This window comes from Haliotis cracherodii, unplaced genomic scaffold (assembly GCF_022045235.1).
Source record: "Haliotis cracherodii isolate W230 unplaced genomic scaffold, xgHalCrac1.p SCAF_15, whole genome shotgun sequence".
Lineage (NCBI taxonomy): Eukaryota > Metazoa > Mollusca > Gastropoda > Lepetellida > Haliotidae > Haliotis > Haliotis cracherodii.
The window spans coordinates 13,279,970-13,303,655 of NW_027266270.1; the positions used below are offsets into that span (position 1 = coordinate 13,279,970).

At 40.1% G+C, this 23,686-nt stretch overlaps 1 protein-coding gene across 1 annotated transcript; it reads left to right on the forward strand.

The window, feature by feature from the left end:
- Position 1: 1 nt before the first annotated feature.
- LOC139461534 (collagen alpha-6(VI) chain-like) lies at positions 2 to 5,502 on the forward strand. The gene is made up of 3 exons (XM_071243018.1): positions 2 to 35; positions 1,905 to 2,483; positions 4,726 to 5,502. The coding sequence occupies exons 1-3, from the start codon at positions 2 to 4 to the stop codon at positions 5,322 to 5,324; spliced, it is 1,212 nt and encodes a 403-aa protein (XP_071099119.1). The 3' UTR covers positions 5,325 to 5,502.
- Positions 5,503 to 23,686: the final 18,184 nt, after the last annotated feature.

A 23,686-nucleotide genomic window follows, 5' to 3' on the forward strand; every position in this document is an offset into this window, starting at 1 on the left:
CATGCCTTGCTCTAGTATCTGTCGCACGCAGTGCAGTAAGATTTGCTGATAAGTCAGTTTTAGGATATGAAACCTGTTACTGGAATTCAGACACGCGTCAAGACGTCAATCCAAACCATGTTACTAAATTTATTGAGATAACATATCCCTCCGCTATGCACAGTCATCTCTATCGGACAATGGGTTGTGTTTTATTTGGTTATAACGGTAAATTTTTTTGTTATGTGAAGTTTAGACGATATACGGCTTTTCCTTTGGACGAGTGGTCGGTCACATGACCGCGAAACTGAAGTTCAACAACGTTCAACAACGGACTACTTGCATCTTCCTTGGGGAAATCCCTGGGAATTCCCTTGCATGAATTACATACAGAAGCGTCGTTTCTCATCATTTAGACCCTTTAATTTTGAACTTAGCGTTTTCGCATACATTGGGAGAGTTTGATTGCTTGCCCGTTTAAGGATATCCTCTGTACAACCCATCCTAAAGAACAAAACGAAGAAAAGCACATCCAAACCATCGCTGTGACAGTCTACAGCAATCTATGAATGTACATTAGTATCTAATTGACACAACGTTACAATCACATTTCAATGATCAGCCAACTGTTCAGTCATGAATAACACTTGAAATGGCCACTGCTGCTTTAACGACTTCGGAAATATCTGCCGCCACGTTTTATCGTGTCGGCCATTTTGACGTCTTGTACTTGATATAAATGTATTAAGACGCTGTCGTTGTGACTGACTTACTGGGGTAGTTCCTAACAGACCTTTCTCATCTTATGGGGATATTTTTGGAATAAACATCTTGAAAACAAAGTTTACTAAAACAGATGTTCCTGAAAAGCAAATTGAGCATACATACGCTCATGTGACCTCTCTTTTCAGGGAAATATTTTATTCCGCGATACGGCTTCTTGTTGTATGGCTGTGGGTGTAAACAAGAGGTCACACGTATAGATCTAGCCATCTTCACTTACATTGTAGACTCGACCAGGCAGCCGGTAAAAATAGAGTACAATACAATACCCCAAAACATGAAGACAAGTACCATAAAACCGAAAGGATTATGAGAGACATAATGTCATTAACAACATAAAATATATAAAGTAATCTTATTGTAAATATCGGAATATGAAGACAGAAATACTTTTCACAGACACATTTCAGTCTCCCTCTAACCCCACCCTTCACACATGCAAACATGCAAACATACGCAAACATACACAAACACACACATACACATACACAAACACATACACAAACACACACACACACACACACACACACACACACACACACACACAAACACACACTAACACACACACACACACACACACACACACACACACACACACACACACACCACACCACACACACACACACACAAACTGAATGATATCAGGTCATCGATATACCAAAGCTTGAGCACATTCATCCGCACAAACACCATTTTACCCCTGACATACATGCACACACGAACCCTTTCGTACATCAGGCTGGTATACCCGCACATGCGCTCACACACCCACACACAGAGACACACACAAACATATACACTTAAGCTTATACAAACATATTTTCACACGTACATCTATTATATAATACATGCATGAATAGCTTAGTTAAATACCAGTGTTCTTATTGAGATACAACAGGCGAAGACATAGTAAATGAATAATTGTTTGTAAAACTATTTTCTGTGGATAAACATTTTACAACACACGGTAACTTTTGGGGAGCGGGGAGGTGGAGAGGCTGTTCCATTTAGTGGTGCTGTTGTCCTTTAGAATAAGTTATGATGAATATAATCATAAAGGTGCCCACATTTGCCTTTTTTTGGGGGGGGGCTTGAATCGTTTACATATTCTTCAAGTGTGACCATTTTATTTATTTTAACAGGTTGCTCTCGGGCATACACAGCTTACGTTGTCGTAGATGGATCGGAGAGTATCAGTAATTCCGGTTTTGAGGAAGTTAGGAATGCGTTGATTACGTTTGCTGATCAAAGTATCAGAAGCAACAGCCTTACCAAAGTTGGCGTCGTGCTATACAGCGATGATGTGACAGCTGTTATCACCGCATCCTCTGACATCAACTCACTAGTGAATGCAATACGTATGCTTGCTCATCCGAAATCAGGAACATTCACTCATCTTGGTATAAGGAGAGCAAAGGGTCTTTTAGACGCGGACACGTCTGGTAACAATCACATCATGATTGTGATGACCGATGGTTTGTCAAACTATCCAGCAGATACTAAAGCTGCTGCTGCAGAGACGAAGAACTCTGGGATAAGAGTGATTGCTGTTGGTGTAAATCCTTTGCTTAACTTCCCATCATCACCATACAAGAGCCGTTATGAGCAGGAGTTGGTGGATATTGCCTCGGATAATGCGACAGCACTTCAAATCGAAGACTTCAGCAGTTTAGTCACAACTGTCCAAGACATTGTCCAAAGCTTGTGCCGTCGTGACATTGGCAAGTATTTTAAACTTTAATGGAATATATCAATTATTAGCCAATGGCTGAAATAACATTGCAAACACGAAAACGTCGTTTATTTTCCGAATTTGGTCATTGGATGAAAAAAACGACTCAATATTCATTAAATTTGGTAATTGGTGAGCGTTGAGAAAGTGTCTGTAAAAGCGTAAAATGGACAGGAAAACGATGCTTTTTGCTGCGCTATGTAGAACTGTTAACAGCCAATCAGATAGCGCTGGTCCCCTGACACACGTGATGCCCAAGGCTTCCTTTAGGGAATTAGGTTTAGTATTAGGTTCCGTATATCTGGCATGCCTTGCTCTAGTATCTGTCGCACGCAGTGCAGTAAGATTTGCTGATAGGTCAGTTTTAGGATATGAAACCTGTTACTGGAATTCAGACACGCGTCAAGACGTCAATCCAAACCATGTTACTAAATTTATTGAGATAACGTATCCCTCCGCTATGCACAGTCATCTCTATCGGACAATGGGTTGTGTTTTATTTGGTTATAACGGTAAATATTTTTGTTATGTGAAGTTTAGACGATATACGGCTTTTCCTTTGGACGAGTGGTCGGTCACATGACCGCGAAACTGAAGTTCAACAACGTTCAACAACGGACTACTTGCATCTTCCTTGGGGAAATCCCTGGGAATTCCCTTGCATGAATTACATACTGAAGCGTCGTTTCTCATCATTTAGACCCTTTAATTTTGAACTTAGCGTTTTCGCATACATTGGGAGAGTTTGATTGCTTGCCCGTTTAAGGATATCCTCTGTACAACCCATCCTAAAGAACAAAACGAAGAAAAAGCACATCCAAACCATCGCTGTGACAGTCTACAGCAATCTATGAATGTACATTAGTATCTAATTGACACAACGTTACAATCACATTTCAATGATCAGCCAACTGTTCAGTCATGAATAACACTTGAAATGGCCACTGGTGCTTTAACGACTTCGGAAATATCTGCCGCCACTTTTTATCGTGTCGGCCATTTTGACGTCTTGTACTTGATATAAATGTATTAAGACGCTCTGTCGTTGTGACTGACTTACTGGGGTAGTTCCTAACAGACCTTTCTCATCTTATGGGGATATTTTTGGAATAAACATCTTGAAAACAAAGTTTACTAAAACAGATGTTCCTGAAAAGCAAATTGAGCATACATACGCTCATGTGACCTCTCTTTTCAGGGAAATATTTTATTCCGCGATACGGCTTTTTGTTGTATGGCTGTGGGTGTAAACAAGAGGTCACACGTATAGATCTAGCCATCTTCACTTACATTGTAGACTCAACCAGGCAGCCGGTAGAAATAGAGTACAATACAATACCCCAAAACATGAAGACAAGTACCATAAAACCGAAAGGATTATGAGAGACATAATGTCATTAACAACATAAAATATATAAAGTAATCTTATTGTAAATATCGGAATATGAAGACAGAAATACTTTTCACAGACACATTTCAGTCTCCCTCTAACCCCACCCTTCACACATGCAAACATGCAAACATACGCAAACATACACACACACACACACACACACACATACACACACACACACACACACACACACACACACACACACACACACACACACACACACACACAAACACAAACACACACACACACACACACAAACACACACACAAACACACACACAAACACACACAAACACACACAACACCACACACACACACACACAGACACAAACTGAATGATATCAGGTCATCGATATACCAAAGCTTGAGCACATTCATCCGCACAAACACCAGATTACCCCTGACATACATGCACACACGAACCCTTTCGTACATCAGGCTGGTATACCCGCACATGCGCTCACACACCCACACACAGAGACACACACAAACATATACACTTAAGTTTATACAAACATATTTTCACACGTACATCTATTATATAATACATGCATGAATAGCTTAGTTAAATACCAGTGTTCTTATTGAGATACAATAGGCGAAGACATAGTAAATGAGTAATTGTTTGTAAAACTATTTTCTGTGGATAAACATTTTACAACACACGGTAACTTTTGGGGAGCGGGGAGGTGGAGAGGCTGTTCCATTTAGTGGTGCTGTTGTCCTTTAGAATAAGTTATGATGAATATAATCATAAAGGTGTCCTCATTTGCCTTTTGGGGGGGACCTTGAATCGTTTACATATTCTTCATGTGTGACCATTTTATTTATTTTAATAGGTTGCTCTGGGGCATACACAGCTTACGTTGTCGTAGATGGATCGGAGAGTATCAGTAATTCCGGTTTTGAGGAAGTTAGGAATGCGTTGATTACTTTTGCTGATCAAAGTATCAGAAGCAACTGCCTTACCAAAGTTGGCGTCGTGCTATACAGCGATGATGTGACAGCTGTTATCACCGCATCCTCTGACATCAACTCACTAGTGAATGCAATACGTATGCTTGCTCATCCGAAATCAGGAACATTCACTCATCTTGGTATAAGGAGAGCAAAGGGTCTTTTAGACGCGGACACGTCTGGTAACAATCACATCATGATTGTGATGACCGATGGTTTGTCAAACTATCCAGCAGATACTAAAGCTGCTGCTGCAGAGACGAAGAACTCTGGGATAAGAGTGATTGCTGTTGGTGTAAATCCTTTGCTTAACTTCCCATCATCACCATACAAGAGCCGTTATGAGCAGGAGTTGGTGGATATTGCCTCGGATAATGCGACAGCAATTCAAATCGAAGACTTCAGCAGTTTAGTCACAACTGTCCAAGAGATTGTCCAAAGCTTGTGCCGTCGTGACATTGGCAAGTATTTTAAACTTTAATGGAATTGATCAATTTATTCACACAATTTGTCCTTTTTATACTGTTGTACATTTCCATAGAGGTTGGATCACGTGTTGTTTGAGGTCTCGATTCAGTTGACATGTTAATGTCGCGTTTGTTTCAGCTTCTATTACACATTCCCTGGGAGATTTAATAAATGAGTAGGCGTTATACTGTTTTGAGATATCTTTATTCGACATCACAAATGATGAAGATCTGGAACACAGAACAGGAATCAGAACTTAATGCAACACATGATTGTATAATGTACACTGGACAAAATATCATCCATTCCAAACAATCCAAAACTTATTTCCAAGCTTGGATTTGTTTGGATTTTTTTTGGATTTTTTTGGATATGTTTGGATACGTTTGGATACAACATGTCATAATCATATCTGTTAAACGTTGTACAACTTTTGACCTTATGTGAGATTAGTAATGACATGAAAGTAAATAATTAAGAGTATTTTGGCACTATTCACCACAAAAAGACCAAATCATGGGCAAATTTAACTAAAAGAATTTCTGTCATTTAAAGTGGCTACTCTTTATATTTGATTTCTTATCTACCTTGTCTATAATCATATGACATTGACTATGAACTTTGAACAATTAAACAAATATTTTGTTTTCCCATACCGACTTACGGTTGTCGTAGAACAAAGACCCTTTCGAGAATAGAGGGCCTCATTATTATAATTTGAACTAATATACATATGTACATAATCGTACATAATAGGTATAAATGAATTTTGATAAGTGTTCGTACAAGAATATGAACATCGAATGATCTCGGAATTATGCGCAACACATAGGGGTGGAAATTTTATAATTGGTCTGGAACTATCTGACGGTAATTCAAAACAGGGAACAAGATTTCGTCAAATGAATCATTGAGCCAGGAATGCAACGAGTTAAATGCTGACAAAATGAATAAACATATCTGGAACAGAGTAGACTGTTCATGCTGACAATTATATGCTACGTCTATTGCCAATGAAGTTTATCACCCCATGTTATAGCATTTGTTTCACATAAAAGATAGAAGCCAAATAAATGGGACAATTAGTTGTTATGAATTAGCTTTACCTCTGTGACATATTACGCAACTAAAGGTGAATATGTTTATCAAATAATCAATTACAGTAATTAACCTAGTGTCCTTCTTCATACACAATTTAATTACGTATTGGGGTACAATATATAATACACATATACACGGAATGATTTCTTATTTTGTCAATTTAATCATAACCCAAATCATACAAATCGAACATGTGAAAATAAAAGTAGTGACTAACTTGATGATCAAGGGTATAAATACTCAATTGTATATATTAATCCTAATAGTATAACAATAAATCCTGTGTATTTACTGAACATATTTAGGGCACCATATTTAGATACATCTACGACCACAATCATATAATCAATGAAGGAAAGTATATTAGATTGAATTAAAAATGTGCTATCACTAAAACAAAATTTTCCGTTATCCACGTAAGCCTAAACCTGGGAGAAATAAAGTTCTGTTCTGTTCTGAAGACGCCGTCATGATTAGTTGGCGCCAGTTAAGACTGTGCAATCAACGTGAATATACAAACCGTGATGTTACTTGACCAGTTGATGACACCTGTCGAGCTCAAAGTGTCCCTGGTCTTCCACCCACCTTGTGTAATACTTTAGCGCACTTGATTGTTTTATTTGCAGTTATATCACTGTTAGGCTGAGTGATGAGAGAATACATTTTGTTGTTTTTGTTATTGATCGTTTCCATTTTCAACGTGGTAACCTTATAAGTGACCAACTTTTTTATCATAATGAAATGAAACATATTAAAATAATCAGAGGGACTGACGATCGCCTTTTTCGCATAAATGTCATGCTTGCATTAATTTCATGATTTACTGAAGATAGATTTGAACATTTCTGAGCAACGATCATGTTTGGATAAGGGAAGTAATCTTGTCTCCGCTTGCAACTGGCGAGCAGTTCCGAGATCGCAGCTTGACTGTTCGGTACGGCCGAAAGGCGGCATCCATGTTGTTCACGCTCCGCTGATCACCGGGCCTCATTTGTCTGTATTCTGCTTATGAGCCGGGATGCGCATGAAACACGGGTGTCAAAACGAATATATTTACCAATCATATGTACGGTCAATTAGCCAGTTCAAGAGACAATACCCTGGTTCTACCACCTTTAGGTGTAATTACGTCGCATGCCCCTGGTTCACGGTTCGTCTGATCTCCCGTCATAAAACCACGATGTTTATTTACCTGGAGCCTCAGACAGCACCGACTTCCTGTGTACATGTACGTACATGGCAATAAATGGTTTGACAGTTGTTTGACGGACTCAGTCAATAATTATTGACACAGTGATGTAATTAAAATTTGTCACTGTTCACAACTCCTATTTTGATTTTTCTATTGTTCAGCTGTGTTTTCGATCATTTTTATATGTATAAAAAATCCTCTCTAGTATTTATAAACCAAACCTAAAAACATTATATAAGAACAATTGTGTTTTTAAAACGTAAGTTATCTATTAAAACAACCATGCAAGTAAGATTTCAGCCGTAATATTACTTTAGTTACTCCACAGATTACACATCTTATATGCTGCAAACGCAGCGAATGTAATGCTACTACGTCACAGCTGCGGTATAGGCGGTCTGTGCACATGTGGTGAAACTGATACCTCAAACTTGGGAAAGGTTGGAATGAGCGATCTTTCCAAAGCAATCCAACGTTCATTCCAAATTGGAATGGACGCTCCTTGGTCTTGTGGTTAATGTACATAATCCTCTCTCCCCACCCAAGTCATTGGTAGATCTTGCATAAGGTATGACAAGGACTTAAATAAGGCAGTCAAGTCTTGACTGAGTTTTAAATTAACTGAAATATCTTCAAGTGTGTTGATGTCACATATTATGAATGTCCCAATCCTCCATATCTCTGGAAGGGAAGGATGACAGGAATGTCATGTAACACAGGCATGTCTGATATTCTTTTTTTTAGATTTACAGCCCTACAGTCCAGAGGTTATTCCTCCTTAATAGCATGAATATAGTCACTAAGCCACGAGAGTGCAATCTTTCTCCGAGTAGAAAGTCTGGGTTCAACGTCCACTTGGGCAGGCATGGGGTGGGAGCGTTCTTCTATTTGGTGTTGTTGTCAACGACGGTGCGGCAGGTTGTTGATGAGCAACAGTCTGGTGTTGAAAGCTTGGTAGTTCCGATGACAGATCTGAGGGACTCACAGTCGTCGGTGCTTGCACAGCTGAGGATGATGGTTCCATCAAGTTTAATAAATTCTGCGAGGGGGCAACAGGCTGATTACTGTTGGCAGTGCTGGGCTTGGATGAGGCCTTCTGCAAGAAAGGACGGTATTGTGTACCATTGAGACCAGCTGGTGATGTTGAGTGAATATGACCTGGCATATGATCAGCAACTGTGACTGTTGGTGTGGGTGGATACACAGGAGTGTATTTGCGGAAGAATTTCCTGTTGCGTAGAGTCACTCTGCCTGAGCCATCCACACGTACAACATACTGGTCGAATTGGCGAACTTTGATCACACATCCAGTTTTGTCCCATTTCAGTGGATGAGGACCTGTTTGATTTTGGATTCGGACGGGATTCCCAACAACAAGGGGTTGTAGCTGTTTGGTGTGCTCAGGTACCAGGTAGTATTGGTATTAAGTCCTTTATGGGCCTACCGAAGACGCACATCGCAGGGGATAACTTAGTGTCTCTGTCTGGAGTGTTCCTGTATTGTAGCATTGCACGTTGGAAGGCCTCAGTGTCAAGTTCCCCATTAGGTCCAGTGTTGTTCGTTATCAATCTTTTGACAGTCTTGACACCGACCTCTGCTCGACAATTGCTGTGTTTGGAAGGCAACAGATGACAGGCGATGATGCACACCACATGTTCGAAGGAACTCTCTGGTAGCTGAAGCTGTGAATTCAGGGCCACCATCAGAGGATAGCTCATCCGGAATGCCAAAGGGGAAACATATTCGGCGTAGATAATCAATCAGGCCAGATGCACCACTGGAGGTTCTTTCAACTATAGGCCAGTTGGAGTATCTTTCGACAACCACTAAGAAGTTGATCCCTTTGTAATGGAAAAAGTCAGCACACACACATTGAAATGGGTAGACTGGATAGTCCGGTGGCGTGGGTGGGCCACAAGGTAGGGAAGGGGCCATACGGTTGCCGTGATTGCAATCGCTTCTGTCAACTGCCAATGCCTATCCTTCCAAAGGGGCGCAGCGGGATTCAACTGCATGAGTAAATCGACTGCCAACCAGAGTGAATTTCCAACCATCGTGACAACAGAAAGGCACTGTCTTGGGGCATTTGCAATGTTTTTGGAATAGCCAAAATCCAATTCCACCTTTAGACCAGTCAGTAGCAAGGCATATCGGCTTGCGTTTGTCAAATATTCGTACACCCTCCTCAATCTCACTGACAATGACTCCCTTTGATTTCTGATACAACATGTTTACGTGGTCATCCCATCAAAAAGGTGCCGCAGGCGTCAATAGCTGACTGTATGGTTGCATCTTTTCTGCCGTGCTGAAGGCATAAGATACCTGGTTGCTTAGGCCAAACCATGACCGCATGTCTCAAATATTTCTCGGTGTCGGAAAGTCCAAGATGACATAGATCTCTTTTCGGTTTTGATTGGGGAATCATCACTGGTAGTGTGTGACAACACGTTATTCCAACTGTCAGGGCTGTTTGGAAATCTCCATCATAAATGAGTAGGTGTTATGCTGTTTTGAGATATCTTTATTCGACATCACAACTGATGGAGATCTGGAACACACAACAGGAAACATAACTTTATGCAACACATGATTGTATAATGTAAATGTACGAGGGGCGTTCAATAAGTTTTGCAACTTGGGCATTTGTGTTTACACAAACAATGTCAACTTGTGGCAGGTGTGACACTAGTCATAACATCAGGTTGACACGTGTCATAACAAGTTCAAGACACAACAATAAGTTAGATGTGATGGCTTCATTCACCTTAGGGTGAATCATTACACGTTTTGAATATACGTGTACCACTTAAAAGAAGCTGAAGCCCATTTCTGGTGTCCCCCCGCCGTGATATTGCTGGAATATTGCTAAAAGCGGCGTAAAAACATACTCACTCACTCACTCACTCACTTAAAAGAAGTTAAGGACCACCCGATTATTTTACTATTCTTAATATGTCATGAGATCAGTTATATACAAAGGTGTACAAATATACATTATACCTTTCACTGTCAAGTGGTATATTTAATCATTAAATGTTTTGGACCAGTGAAGATTCCGGGGAAGAATAAGTCTTCAGATTCACCCTAAAAAGGTGACTATGCTTGTCGTAAAAGGCGACTAACGGGATCGGATGGTCAGGCTCGTTGACTTTGTTAATGCATGACATCGATCTAACTTGTGTGGATCGATGCTCATAATATTAATCACTGGATTGACTGGTCCAGACTCGATTATTTACAGACCGCCGTCATATAGCTGGAATATTGCTGAGTGCGGCGTTAAACAACCAACCAACCAACCAACATTACACGTTTTGACATTTGAGGGAAATATGACATTGATCACAGCGTAATTTGGTAATTGCTTGTAATTGTATCTTTTTGAATATTTCGTTTCGTACTTTTAATGAAATAATAATCTGGTTTTGCAGAATATATACCCAGAATATCAAATAATCAGTCCCTAAGCCAGCTTTGTTGTCTCATCATCAAACGATTTGGGTGCGAATACATACAATCAGCCAGGTCACAAATTGCAACGAGCCGGTGTCACGAAATATATTCGCCCCCGGCGAATTTATACCGGTACAGTTCTCCGCCCCTCTCGAAATAAGCTCTCCCCCACCCAACGAAATAAGATTCCCCCCCCCCCCCCCCCCCCCCGGGTGTTTTTGAATCTATTCTACAGGCTAATCATTTCGGGAAGATGATACACATTTCTCTATATTTTGGGTTACTTTGCTTATATAATTTCCGATTATCATTCTTAGTTTTACTTTTTCTCTTCTGTTGCGGTGACATCCGCATAAAGACAAACTAGATTCAATGAGTGCTGAATTAGATAGTTATGATGTTGTAAGTTTAACAGAATCCTGGTTGCACCATGATATTCTAGCCACTGATATTACACTGACACCATTTTTAAATCTGTATTAAGGAATATATTTTAGATCTTAAATCAGAGTACAACGGACAGCCTGAGCTGGAGGCGCGCTTTGATATGTTGACAGTTTTTACGTAGTTAGTGTTAAAACCGAATGTTTGCGAGAATTAATAATAAAATTTCCGAATTCAGTTTCAACAGTAACCGTACATGTATTTGTTACATTACGTCAGTTCATTCAAATTTGTTTGGTATGATTATGTCTTATAATTATTTTAGGATGGAAGGTACAGTTACCAAATAAAATATGCTGAAATATCAATTCATTATGACCATATTTCATAATCTATTTTTTAAAGTAACCCTCCTTACATTAAAGATAACTATTTAAAGAATATAGTACTTAAAGACATTGCAACAAACCGAATAATCGGGGTGTGTGGGGGGGGGTGTGGGGTGTGGGGGGGTGTGGTGGGGGAAGACTATTTACTGAGGGGGGCGCGAAATATATCCGCCCGGGGGAGAACAGATTCTCCGGGGGAAAATCTGTACCGGTATAGTTTATAGCGGGACACCGGCACCTAAATCCACTTTACGTCAATTTTGGGCACAGGGCGACCAATGGGGAGTACCGCCGTACTAATCCACTAGGGGCGTGCGTGTACTAGAGATTATACTCTGCGACGGTTCCGCGATTAGAATGCGCTGCGAATCATTTATCGTTCCAGATGTCAGTCTCGAAGTGCCTAAATGTCATCAATAATAGCGACAAAACTTTTTGTGTAGGATGTGTATTATACTGATATTCTGATCTGCACTGACAGCTAAACACGGGATACAATTACCAGGAATAGCTATATTCTGACTACTGGATTCATTCACATCTACACTTCCATATATTGAACAGAAAACATGACTGTGCAACAACTCCAATCCATTCAAGAGATGCAATTAAAGCTCTGGATTACCCAGATTCTTTTCGATGGTTAATCAAGACTAGTTACTCTCTGGCGTTGACTTTTTATATTTCAAAAGTCCACTCAGACCAAGTTTGAGCGTTCGGCTAAAACTAGCATGCATTGTCCGAAATATTACACATCTTCACTACTTTTATGGTAAAATTATTTAATATATTTCACCCCCGCCCGCCGCACTACCAAACCTGCAAATCATTTAAGTGTCTCCAAGTGCCTACAGAGCAGACATACCGTATTCGACGTTATAAGGGACCAGGGCGCTCTCAAAATTAGAAATAGGGGGCTCTTATCGGATATCAGAATATTATTTGGGTGAAAACAAAACAGAGTTGAAAGAAAAATTTCGCGGTTTATGCTGACAGCCTGAAATGTTTACATACGACAGATATATTTTTCCAGAATTTAATTGCCCATATTTAAGGGTGCATACAACACACAAGTTATACAAGTTATACAAGTTATACACGAATATATAAGTCTTATGTATGTAACCGATTTTAGTGTGGAGGCAACATCAAAAGTCCAAGACACTGGTTACGGGGTGAGAACGTTTTATTCCCGGTCAATTAAACACACCCTGAAACAATATATCATTCAATATATATAGCGTCATACAATATACCTGAGGCTTAAAAACAGTCCATTACACAAATTAGGTGAAACAAAAATGACAGATCGTATGACAATACAACAATGGGAGATAACTCCTTGATGAACTCATATCTTCAAAATATCTTCAAATTAAATATGACACAGACGTCGTAATGCAATACGCATATCAAATAGAATAGATGTGATACTCAGTATCACATAAACATACGAGATGCAAAATAGCATAATTCCTACCCGGTGTATGGCACTAGGGTGCACACGACGTTCACCAAGGTCCGCCAAGCCAGATTTACCAAGCGTACCTAAAATCCGTGTTAACAATATGCAACATTAATTCTACAGTAACTACAAATCAACATAGCTATTATCATTACCAACACCTGGAACACATCAAAACAACTTAGGCTTAAATCACATTCGTACTTAGATTCACATATACACTATTCTTCCTCTCATATATGAAATCAGTCAATCAAACACTCAAACATGCAACAATTCACTCATAGGGAAAAATATAATTACCTGAATGAATTATATGAGTTATTTGATAGTTTTTGTATTGATTCTATACTCTGAAAGGGTTGCTAATTGGGATTGTTCTCTAGCCAATATATTAACAAATATCGCCGTGGACGCTTATTAGAGCAGGCGCTTATTACGTCGAATACGGTATTGCTAATATGTTCCTACTTACAATACATTATGAACTTCTTCACGTGCATTGACGCCTTCCTAAAACACCAGTGTGCGAGATTTCCCGAATCTCCCGTTCTCGCGATCTCCAAGTCACGCACTTTATGCATTTTAAGTTGTTTTCGAGATCGCAAGAATTCGTTCAAGTTTCAATATGGCGCCACATACACCCGATCATTGTCAGCATTTGTTAGATTTAGTGTTTGATAGTGTGTCATGAACGCATGCTTTTAAAATAGTCGGATAAGGACAACGTACTGTGATTTTAGCAGATATTTCTTATAATCATGGAAAGAGTTTTGTCGCTTTTATTTAGTATTCAAAACGGTAGATCCTCACTTCACCCACTTGTGTGTTTGGCATGTCGTATTGTCTTGTTTTAAAGTTTCTCCTCGTCGCTTGTTCTCGCGATGGCATTTTCATATCACGTTCCCTTAATCTAATAAGTAATGTTTTAGTCAGCTGAAACTGAGTCCGAAGTGAGACAATTTGTGTTTATATAATACATATATGTATGTAGTTTATGTATTATAAAAAATCAAATATATTTAAAATACGTCTTGAATAATTCTATGAACATTTCGCCACAATTACAAGAGGGTGTTATTTGAACCCTGCAGGCACACTGCGGGGACATTTACGTATGCTTCGGTGATTATTATAAAAAAATGAAGTTAGCAATAAGTTAACTTTGCTGAAATGTTGTCCAACTACATGATTGGTTTGTTGGTTTGTTGTTTGACGCCGCACTCAGCAAAATTCCAGCTGTATGACGGCCGACTTTAAATAATCGAGTCTGGACCAGTCAATCCATGCAATTACGATCGATGACATGCATCAACCAAGTCAGCGAGCCTGACCACCCGATCCCGTTAATCGCCTCTTTACGACAAGCACAGTCGCCTTTTACGGCAAGCATGGGTTGCTGAAGACCTATTCTATCCCGGATCTTCACGGGTCCCAACTACATGAGAAATGCATGAGTGGTAGTTTCTTCATCTGTTTATTCATATAATTTTTATTGTCGACATTTATTTTTTAACGTGTACTGTATCTTCATGGACTGGACAATACTTTTAACGGCGAAAATATTTTATGTTTTGGGGTGTCAATGATGTGACAGCCACACTTTCATATCTGATTCACTCTCACACAATTATTTTGTGATATAAGAGAGCGCTGTGGCACCTTGTTGATGACTGGCAAAGTTGTCCTGTTCTATTTTGTTTGCATTTTCAAGGAAGCACACTGTCGAGAAAAAGCGTGGTGATTGTGTATTACCACAGCCCTTCGTTGTCGCATGTCAAGTATTTTTCTAATGAAGTTCAAATGTCTTTCTCCGATTCATCTTCGTGACGACGGCGTTTTACGGTGTTTATTCGTGGATTTATGACAAGTATCAGACCAGTGAAGATCCTGGTAGTGATTAGGTCTTCATCAACCCATGGATGCCATAAGAGGCTGTTGTGCTTGTCGTAAGAGGCTACTAACGGGATCGGGTGGTCAGGTGCGCTGACTTGGTTGATGCATGTCATCGTATCCCAATTGTGTGGATCGGTGTTCCTGATATTAATCACTGGATTTCTGATCATTGTTTAGGCGTTGTCACTTTTGACTAAGTGGGGTTTTTTTTAAATCGAAGACAACTGTTTCATTGTTGATGGCGGAAATCGAACCCAAAACCTCCTGATTAAATGTTAGACACTCTAACCATCAGACCACAAACCTCGTTGAAAAGGTGGTTCATTGGAAGGTGCCATGTTTATCGCAGAGTCAGATATATTTTACGAGCGTTTCTTTACACATTTTAATACATAATATCAAACAAATATTAATAGATGTTGTTTCGACGGTTTACAAGCCAGAGAAAACACCTCTCGGTTTGGTTGAAAAGCAAATCTTCGAGGTTGAATAGCCCCGAGGGTTTACATTTTCAACCAAAACCTCGGAAGCGTGGTTTACCCTATACGAGAGACACTGTACAAAGAGGATAGATGATTCATTATAACGTGAGACAAATAAACCAATATTTCCCCCATTTATTGCTAATAGAAATATACACATACAAAATCTATCCATCCACTTCCGAACCTACAAGAACAACGCCAACTTAAAATTTGTAAATGTTTTTGAACTGAATTATGTGACTGAATGCGGAATGCACTTCATATCAGGAACCTGTAGAAGTCTTTATATTTAGACCAGTCTAGTGTCACTAGAACATCCCAGAATATGCTTCTATCACGTTTGACATCCATCTATGCTATTCCGGAAGTTTACAGATAATTCGAACATCTAAATGTGACAACTTCTTCACCACTGAATAGTACTACACTCCTGACAACAAATCTCTGTCGGCACACAATTCAATGAATTTCTACTGAATCTCAACAGAAACAATAAATACAGTTTCAATCATTGTTAAACAATAAATTACAATGCCATTTTACAGGAGTGAGTGAGTGAGTGAGTTGGGTTTAACGACGCTTTTAATAGTATTCAAGTTGTATCACGGCGTGTCAGCTTAATGTGGGAGGAAAGCCCGAAGTGATGTAGGTCTTAGATGTTTACCACTTCGGTGAAACCCGAGAGCACGGGTATGGTGCCGACAAACCTAGAAACTTAATCGGGGCGAACCGGGATTCGAACCCACAATCATAGGTTTCTGGCGTGCCCAAGGGACGCAACTCTGCACAGTGAATCGCGGCGCCTTAGACGACTGGGCCGTCCGTGGCCCCCATTTTTCAGGAACGTCAACACAATGTACACGTTACACAGCTTCCACTGCTACTCGACCGTGTAAAGATCGTTAACACAAATTCAACCTTGTAAACATACCCCCCCCCCCCCCTCCCCACATCCTCACACCATGTAGCCATACCCTCCATCCCCACCCCAGCCAGTAACTTACCACACCCATCTATGTCCTACAGACCTATAACCATTACCGGCGGTTATAATTATAACATACATGTCAGTGAAGGATATATATTCTAGCAAAAGCCAACAAGATAAGTTATATAACACGTTACGATTGCATGGTGAAATTAAATCATTATCCATTGGTATAAAATATTTATAATAGTATTACCAGTTCTCAATCGTACAATTTAGTCAATAATAGGCATGTTTCAAATTGTTGTATGTTGAACATATTTACAATAAATGCTCCCTTTTGTGCACTGCAGTAGAGTTCGTGTAGTTGTTAAATTAGATTAGTCAATTTGTAAATAGACTGAAATGTTCACTAAGGCGGTTTACAAAATGCCGAAATATTTCAGTAGATTTACAATTATATTTTCGTCAGATTAACTAAATTTTTTTACAAATTTAATAGGGCTTAAAAACGTCGCCTTTGACTAATTATGCCGGGAGCGATAGGCAAAATATAAAAAAGAAATATACATTGATTTCGTTTCCTTTCAATAATCTCATTTTCAGTCACTGGGTGATGAAATGGAGCATAAAAATTTTGGCAATTCCTTATCATAATATAATAAATGGAACAATAATTATAACATGTCTGCAATATTTTCGCGTTTGTATATTTCCTACGTGAAAAGTTCAGTCATTTTACACAATGACTGTAACACACATACGTTCGCGATTCCTGCATTCGATCAGTAAATAAAGATCGGGTGGTCAGGCTTGCTGACTTGGTTGATGCATGTCATCGTATCCCAATAGCGTAGATCGATGCTCATGATGTCAATCACTTGATTGTCTGGTCCAGACTCGATTATTTACAGACCGCCGTCATATAGCTGGAATATTGCTGAGTGCAGCGTTAAACAATGGAATTGAAAAATAACATTTTATTCATAAGAGGGTATATATTACTGTCGGGAGACATAATAATAAAAATAAGTTCTATTTATTTCTTGTTCGGGGGCGTTTGGGCAGCCTAATAGTTAAAGCGTTCGCTCGTCACGCCGACGCCAAAGTGTGAAGCCCATTTCTGGTGTTCCCCGCCGTGATATTGCTAGAATATTGCTAAAAGCAGCGTAAAACCGTACTCACTCTTTTTTGTCCCTGCTGCTTTTCTGTTGGGGCGGAGGGCCCGTGAAACAATTTTATTTTTTTTATTTATCTTTTTTTTTATTTTATTTTATTTTTGTTGGGGGGGGGGGGGGGTGTAAATAATCGAATCTGTACCAGACAATCCAGTGATTAACATCATGAGCATCGGTCCACGCAATTGGGATACGATGACATGCATAAACGAGCCTGACCACCCGATCCCGTTAGTCGCCTCTTACGAAAAGCACAGTCGTAGTAGTTGTAGGGGTAGTCATGGTAGTAGTTCTAGCAGTGGTAGAAGTAGTAGGAGTAGGGGTAGTGGTGGTAGTTTTTCTAGCAGTAGTAGTAGTTCTGGTTGTGGTAGTTGTGATGGTAGTTATAGCAGTACTGTCGGCGGTGTGTAAATACATGAGGAACGATCCCTACCATCAAGTGGACGACACGCAAGTAGCTACCCAGTTACTGATCCTGACACTCCGCCCCATTTTGGTTGACAAGAAAAAGTTACTTTGGCCCAGCTGTAACCTCGATTCACACACACACACACACACACACACACACACACACACACACACACACACACACACACACACACACACACACACACACACACACACACTATTCGGAAAAGGTGACAACTATACAATTGTATTTTGTGGGTTTTTTTTTTTTTTGTTAAAAAAAATTAGTTCCTTGCAACCCATGCTGGTCTGTCTGTCTATCTTTTGTTTGTGTTTGTTTGTGTGTTTTCTTACGCCGCACTCAGCAATATTCCAGCTATATAACGGAGGACTGTAAATAATCACGTCTGGACCAGACAATCCAGGGACTGATATCATGAGCATCGATCCACGCAATTGGGATACAATGACATGTATCAACCAAGTCAGCGAGCCTGACAACCCGATCCCGTTAGTCGGCTCTTACGACAAGCATAGTCGCCTTTTACGGCAAGCATGGATTGATGAAGACCAATTCTACCCCGGATCTTCACGTGCTCCAGTTTGTTTGTAAAATCTGAAGATAAATATTTTTTTCTTCTCATATCCGGAAACATTTTTTGTGAGGGTATGTCTTATACGCCGCCATTTACTTTATTCCAGACATATCATGGATGGAATACCTAGGATAGATGTCACTGATCTACTCAATTGAGGAAGCAAACCAAGGCATTCGACGGGACAAACAGACGCTTTAATCAAATGACAACCCACCAACGAACCACATGCAGGTCAAGTGTGACTTGTAGCAGGAATAAAATGCAATCAAGACACAAGCGATATTCTACATTCAATAAATATCAAAGGAATGTCTTCCTATAGAATAAAACACTTATTAATACTACAGTCAACTCACAGTTATATGACCCTATACAGCGAACTGTTAATACTTATAAAATGGCGCCGAATCAACAACTCAACAATGTTGATATGTGTGTGGTGAATAATGCCAGAATATGGCATGAATTCCTGTTATTCATTTGAATTCAGAAGTTATGGCAATGAAGAAGTAGCACTGCTCCAAACACACGAATACGTAGCCGCCGTGTATATCCATATATATAGATATATATACATATACATACAAGTGGCTGTCACGATCACTAACACGCACTGAAGACTTATTACAGATTGGAGTCTTTAATCGGATCCTTACAAAGTCACCGCCTTTAAAACTCATTATCTAGCTTTTTTATGCATGTAAAAACTCAAAATCGACTGGGCCTCCCGGGATCATATGTAAAAAAATATGTGCTTTTGCTACTGACATTCTGAATCGAAAGTTAAAATCGTGACAGCAATCGTTTTGAACACTTTGATATTTCGAGGAGGTCTAGATCTGAACGTCTGATTCCGTCACATGAAGCAACCGAATCCTAATGAGGAAAGGCATGTTTAGCTGAGGCTAGAGCTACGTTAAATGGCTGAGACTGCATGAGTGGAAGAATGCACTTGGAAACATATCGTTTAACTTGTAAAGAAACTAATACAAAGAATGGAGACAATACTCACCATTATAAATGATTACGTTACTAACTGAGTTGATAGTGAGTGAGTGAGTGAGTTGGGTTTAACGACGCTTGTAACAGTATTCCAGTTATATCACGGCGTGTCAGCTTAATGTGGGAGGAATGCCCGAAGTGATGCAGGTCTGAGACGTTTACCACTTCGGTGAAACCCACGTGCACGAGTATGCTGCTGACAAACCTACAAACATAATCGGGGCGAACCGGGATTCGAACCCACAATCATAGGTTTCTGGCGTGCCTAAGGGACGCAACTCTGCACAGCGAATCGCGGCGCCTTAGACGACTGGGCCACCCGTGCCCCAACTGAGTTTATAATAACATGTTGATATTTGCAGCATATGCACACGCTGACCTCGCAATGAAACCTTTTAAACTAAAACTGGAAGTCGTTGTATGCTGTGTATGCGTTGTTTCAAGTCACCAGACGCGGAACTGAAGCATGGTTATTGAGTGAAGTTAATGAGAGACAACGATTAATTTACACGTATAAATTACCCTTTTCTCTTTTCGTAACAGCATTCTTTAAAACACTAATAGGACATATACATTTGCCAGCGACATCAACTTCTTTGCTTATTGGAGAAACAATAAATATACTATAAATATCGCCCGGACCGGGTTACTAATATTTGCCATGACTCAATCAAAGAGACAAAACCACGTCTCTATTAAAGGCAGCGTTCATTGTACGCTTCCGGTTATATAATAAGCATGTGTAAATGACTCACTATCAAATAGTGATGAGACACGGTGTTCGCAAAAAGGTGAGTCTGTCTGCCCCATCGGTGGCCCCCGTCACAAACGCATACAAAGGCAAGTCACTAGGAAGTCTACTTACCTATGGGGTGTATGTGTCCCTTCATGTATCACGCCATGAATCTCATCCCTATTGGTATTCAGATGTCAAACTTGAGTGCATTTCAATTGGGTTTAAGTGAAGTGGCGCCTGTCAGATACACAAGGCTACATACACTCGATCTAACCGGTTGTACGCTAGAATAAATAATTTCAGTTGTGTCCCAAATTCAGGCGACATGCTTAATACCCGTGAAGAACCGGAGTAGAATAGGCCTTCAGCAACCCAAGCTTGCCGTAAAAGGCGATTATGCTTGTCGTAAGAGGCGATTAACGGGATCAAGTGGTCAGGCTCGCTGCCTTGGTTGATGCATGTCATCGTATCCCAATTGCGTGGATCGATGCTCATGATGTCAGTCACTGGGAATTTTCTTGTTAAGACTTGATTATTTACAGTCCGCCGTCATATAGCTAGCATATTGCTGAGTGCGGCATTAAATAACAAACAAACAAACACAAACAAAAGATATGCTATAGGACTATGTCCCGAAAGCAGATCTTTTTAATAAATAGCGTTTATATGATCATAAAACTTTATCAATATGCGACAATATAATTATAATGCAACAGCATTGAAAAGTAATCGAGACAGAGTCTTGTCCCTTGGGCGTTCCAGAAACCAATGATCGTGTGCTCGAATCCCATAATCGACGTGATTATGTTTCCAGGTTTGTCAGCTCCTTCCACGAGTTTTTTGGATTCTCCGAAGTGATAGGTCTACAAAGTGCGTCACATTGTGGCTACCTCTCACGCTGCCATACAATGTTACTGATATGACTGAAATGCCTTTGAAAGTGGCGTTAAACCAAACTCACTCACTTCATGGATACCGCAATACAACATTTCACTCATTTCAAGATGTTAGTTATAACCAATATGACATACGCTCAACCACTAACCTGTATAATGGATAATTGGTCAGGGTAGCACAGAAAAAACAGAAAACAGTGACATTAAGAAACGTTTAAATATTCAATGTCATTCACTGCACTGACCGCTTCTTAAGTCTATAATCTTGGCACGATAAGACGTTGAAGCAGCAAAGCTTAACACCTTTTGCCCGTCACAACTTGGAGCTCGAGTACGTAGTATGCTCATAAATCAGTTGACCCGAGACGATCCGGGTTAGAATTGACCATGCTTGTAGTGAGAGGCGACTACCGGGATCGGGTGGTCACTCTTGGTTGATGCACGTCATCGTATCCCATCAAAATCCAATGATTTGACATCATGAGCATCGATCTACGCAATTGGGATAAGATCAATCAAATGGCCCGATCTTCTCTGATCACTATCTACTGGTGTCACCTTTCACCAGATAACCTGTGTTGTAGGCTTATCTCTTTTCAGTGGGATCAAAATATGTATGCTGATTATAAATGTAAATATACAAGGCGACTGTCATATCATAATGTGCTTTTGAAAGCACATAAATTGACCCCCCTTGAATCCCGGTTAGAATTGCTTTCCCGCAACCTGTGCTGGTCGTACGAGGCGATCGAATCATCAGGTTGGGTGACTTTGTTGACAGCGTTTCATCGTACACAGAATGAATCCATGGGGGTTCCCAATCACGAATAAATACAGAAGCGTTGTTTCTCATCATTTAGACCATTTAAGCCTGAACTTGTCGTTTCAACATGCCCGTTCAAGGATATCCTCGTTACAACCCATCACACAGAACGAAACAAAGAAAAGCACATCCAGACTATCGTATTACATCGAATCGATCCGTGTCCAGACTACAGTGACAGTCTATAGCAATCTATAAATTGGTATCGAATTGGTATCTAATTGACACATCTTTACAGTATGCTGAGTATACATACGTTGATGTCACCTCTCGCTTTGAGGAACTATTTCATTCCGTGATACAGCTGGTTGTTGTTTGGCTGTCAGCGTGAACATGAAGTTCATACTCCACACAAAGTGAAAGTCAATTAATAAATGGGTTTAACAACAAACACACACATACCCTCAACTGTGAACCAATTTTCTTTGACGATTTACAGTGTACTGTTGTTTAATTGAGTTCATAACTGACGACAGTGTTTCACACGATATTACATTTTCGCAATCAAAATCAAAACTTCAAGTAGTGAGTGACTATGGTTTTACGCCGCTGTTCACAATATTCGACCAATATCACGGCGGGGGACACCAGAAATGGGCTTTGCACGTGGTATCAATGCATGAGATCGAATCCTGGCCTTCGGTGTGACGAGAGAATGGTTGAACCCCTAGGCTAAGTATGAGTATGTAAAGAAAAATATATATCGTCAACAGTGTTGACTTTGACGAGCCAATGAGTGATATTATGATCAACGTCTCACGCCGTCGGGGTACGATGACACAAAATCAGCAGTCACAGACGTTCCTGTCCTGAGTCATTTAGTATCATAGATTACTGGCATATAGACCTTTCCTAACCCTGATTCCCCACGGATTAAGTATGTACTTCATTTTTATAGTATTCTAATCCAAACTCGGAGGCACGGGAGGGGCAGTCGTCCAAGGCGCAACAATTCGTTGTGCAAAGTTGCCGCCTTTAGGCATGACAGTATCCTGTGATTGTGGTTTTGAAACCCGCTTTGCCTTGATTATGTTATTAGGGTTGTCAGCACCATCCCGTGCTCGTGGGCTTCTAATTATAAGACCTGCATCACTTCGGGCTTTCCTCACACATCACGCGGATGTGCAATACTGCTCACAGTGGCGTTAAACCAATCTTACGCACTCACTAATCAAAACTCCGATGAAATCAGAGTTACACTGACCGTTTCTGCTGGCTACATTCACAACGCAGCACATTAAAGACGATTGCATACTAAGAGAGACAGTTGTTTCCAGTTTCCGGTATACAGTCCTCTCTGCAAGTGCTTGCCTGGTTTTAGCAATGAAATAAAGGAGTATATTGTCATTCATCGGGGCATTGAAAACATTTCTAAATTTGACGCATCAGTTACAAAATTATCTCCCATGCAATTCCCTTTTAAACTTGTACCATATGTTC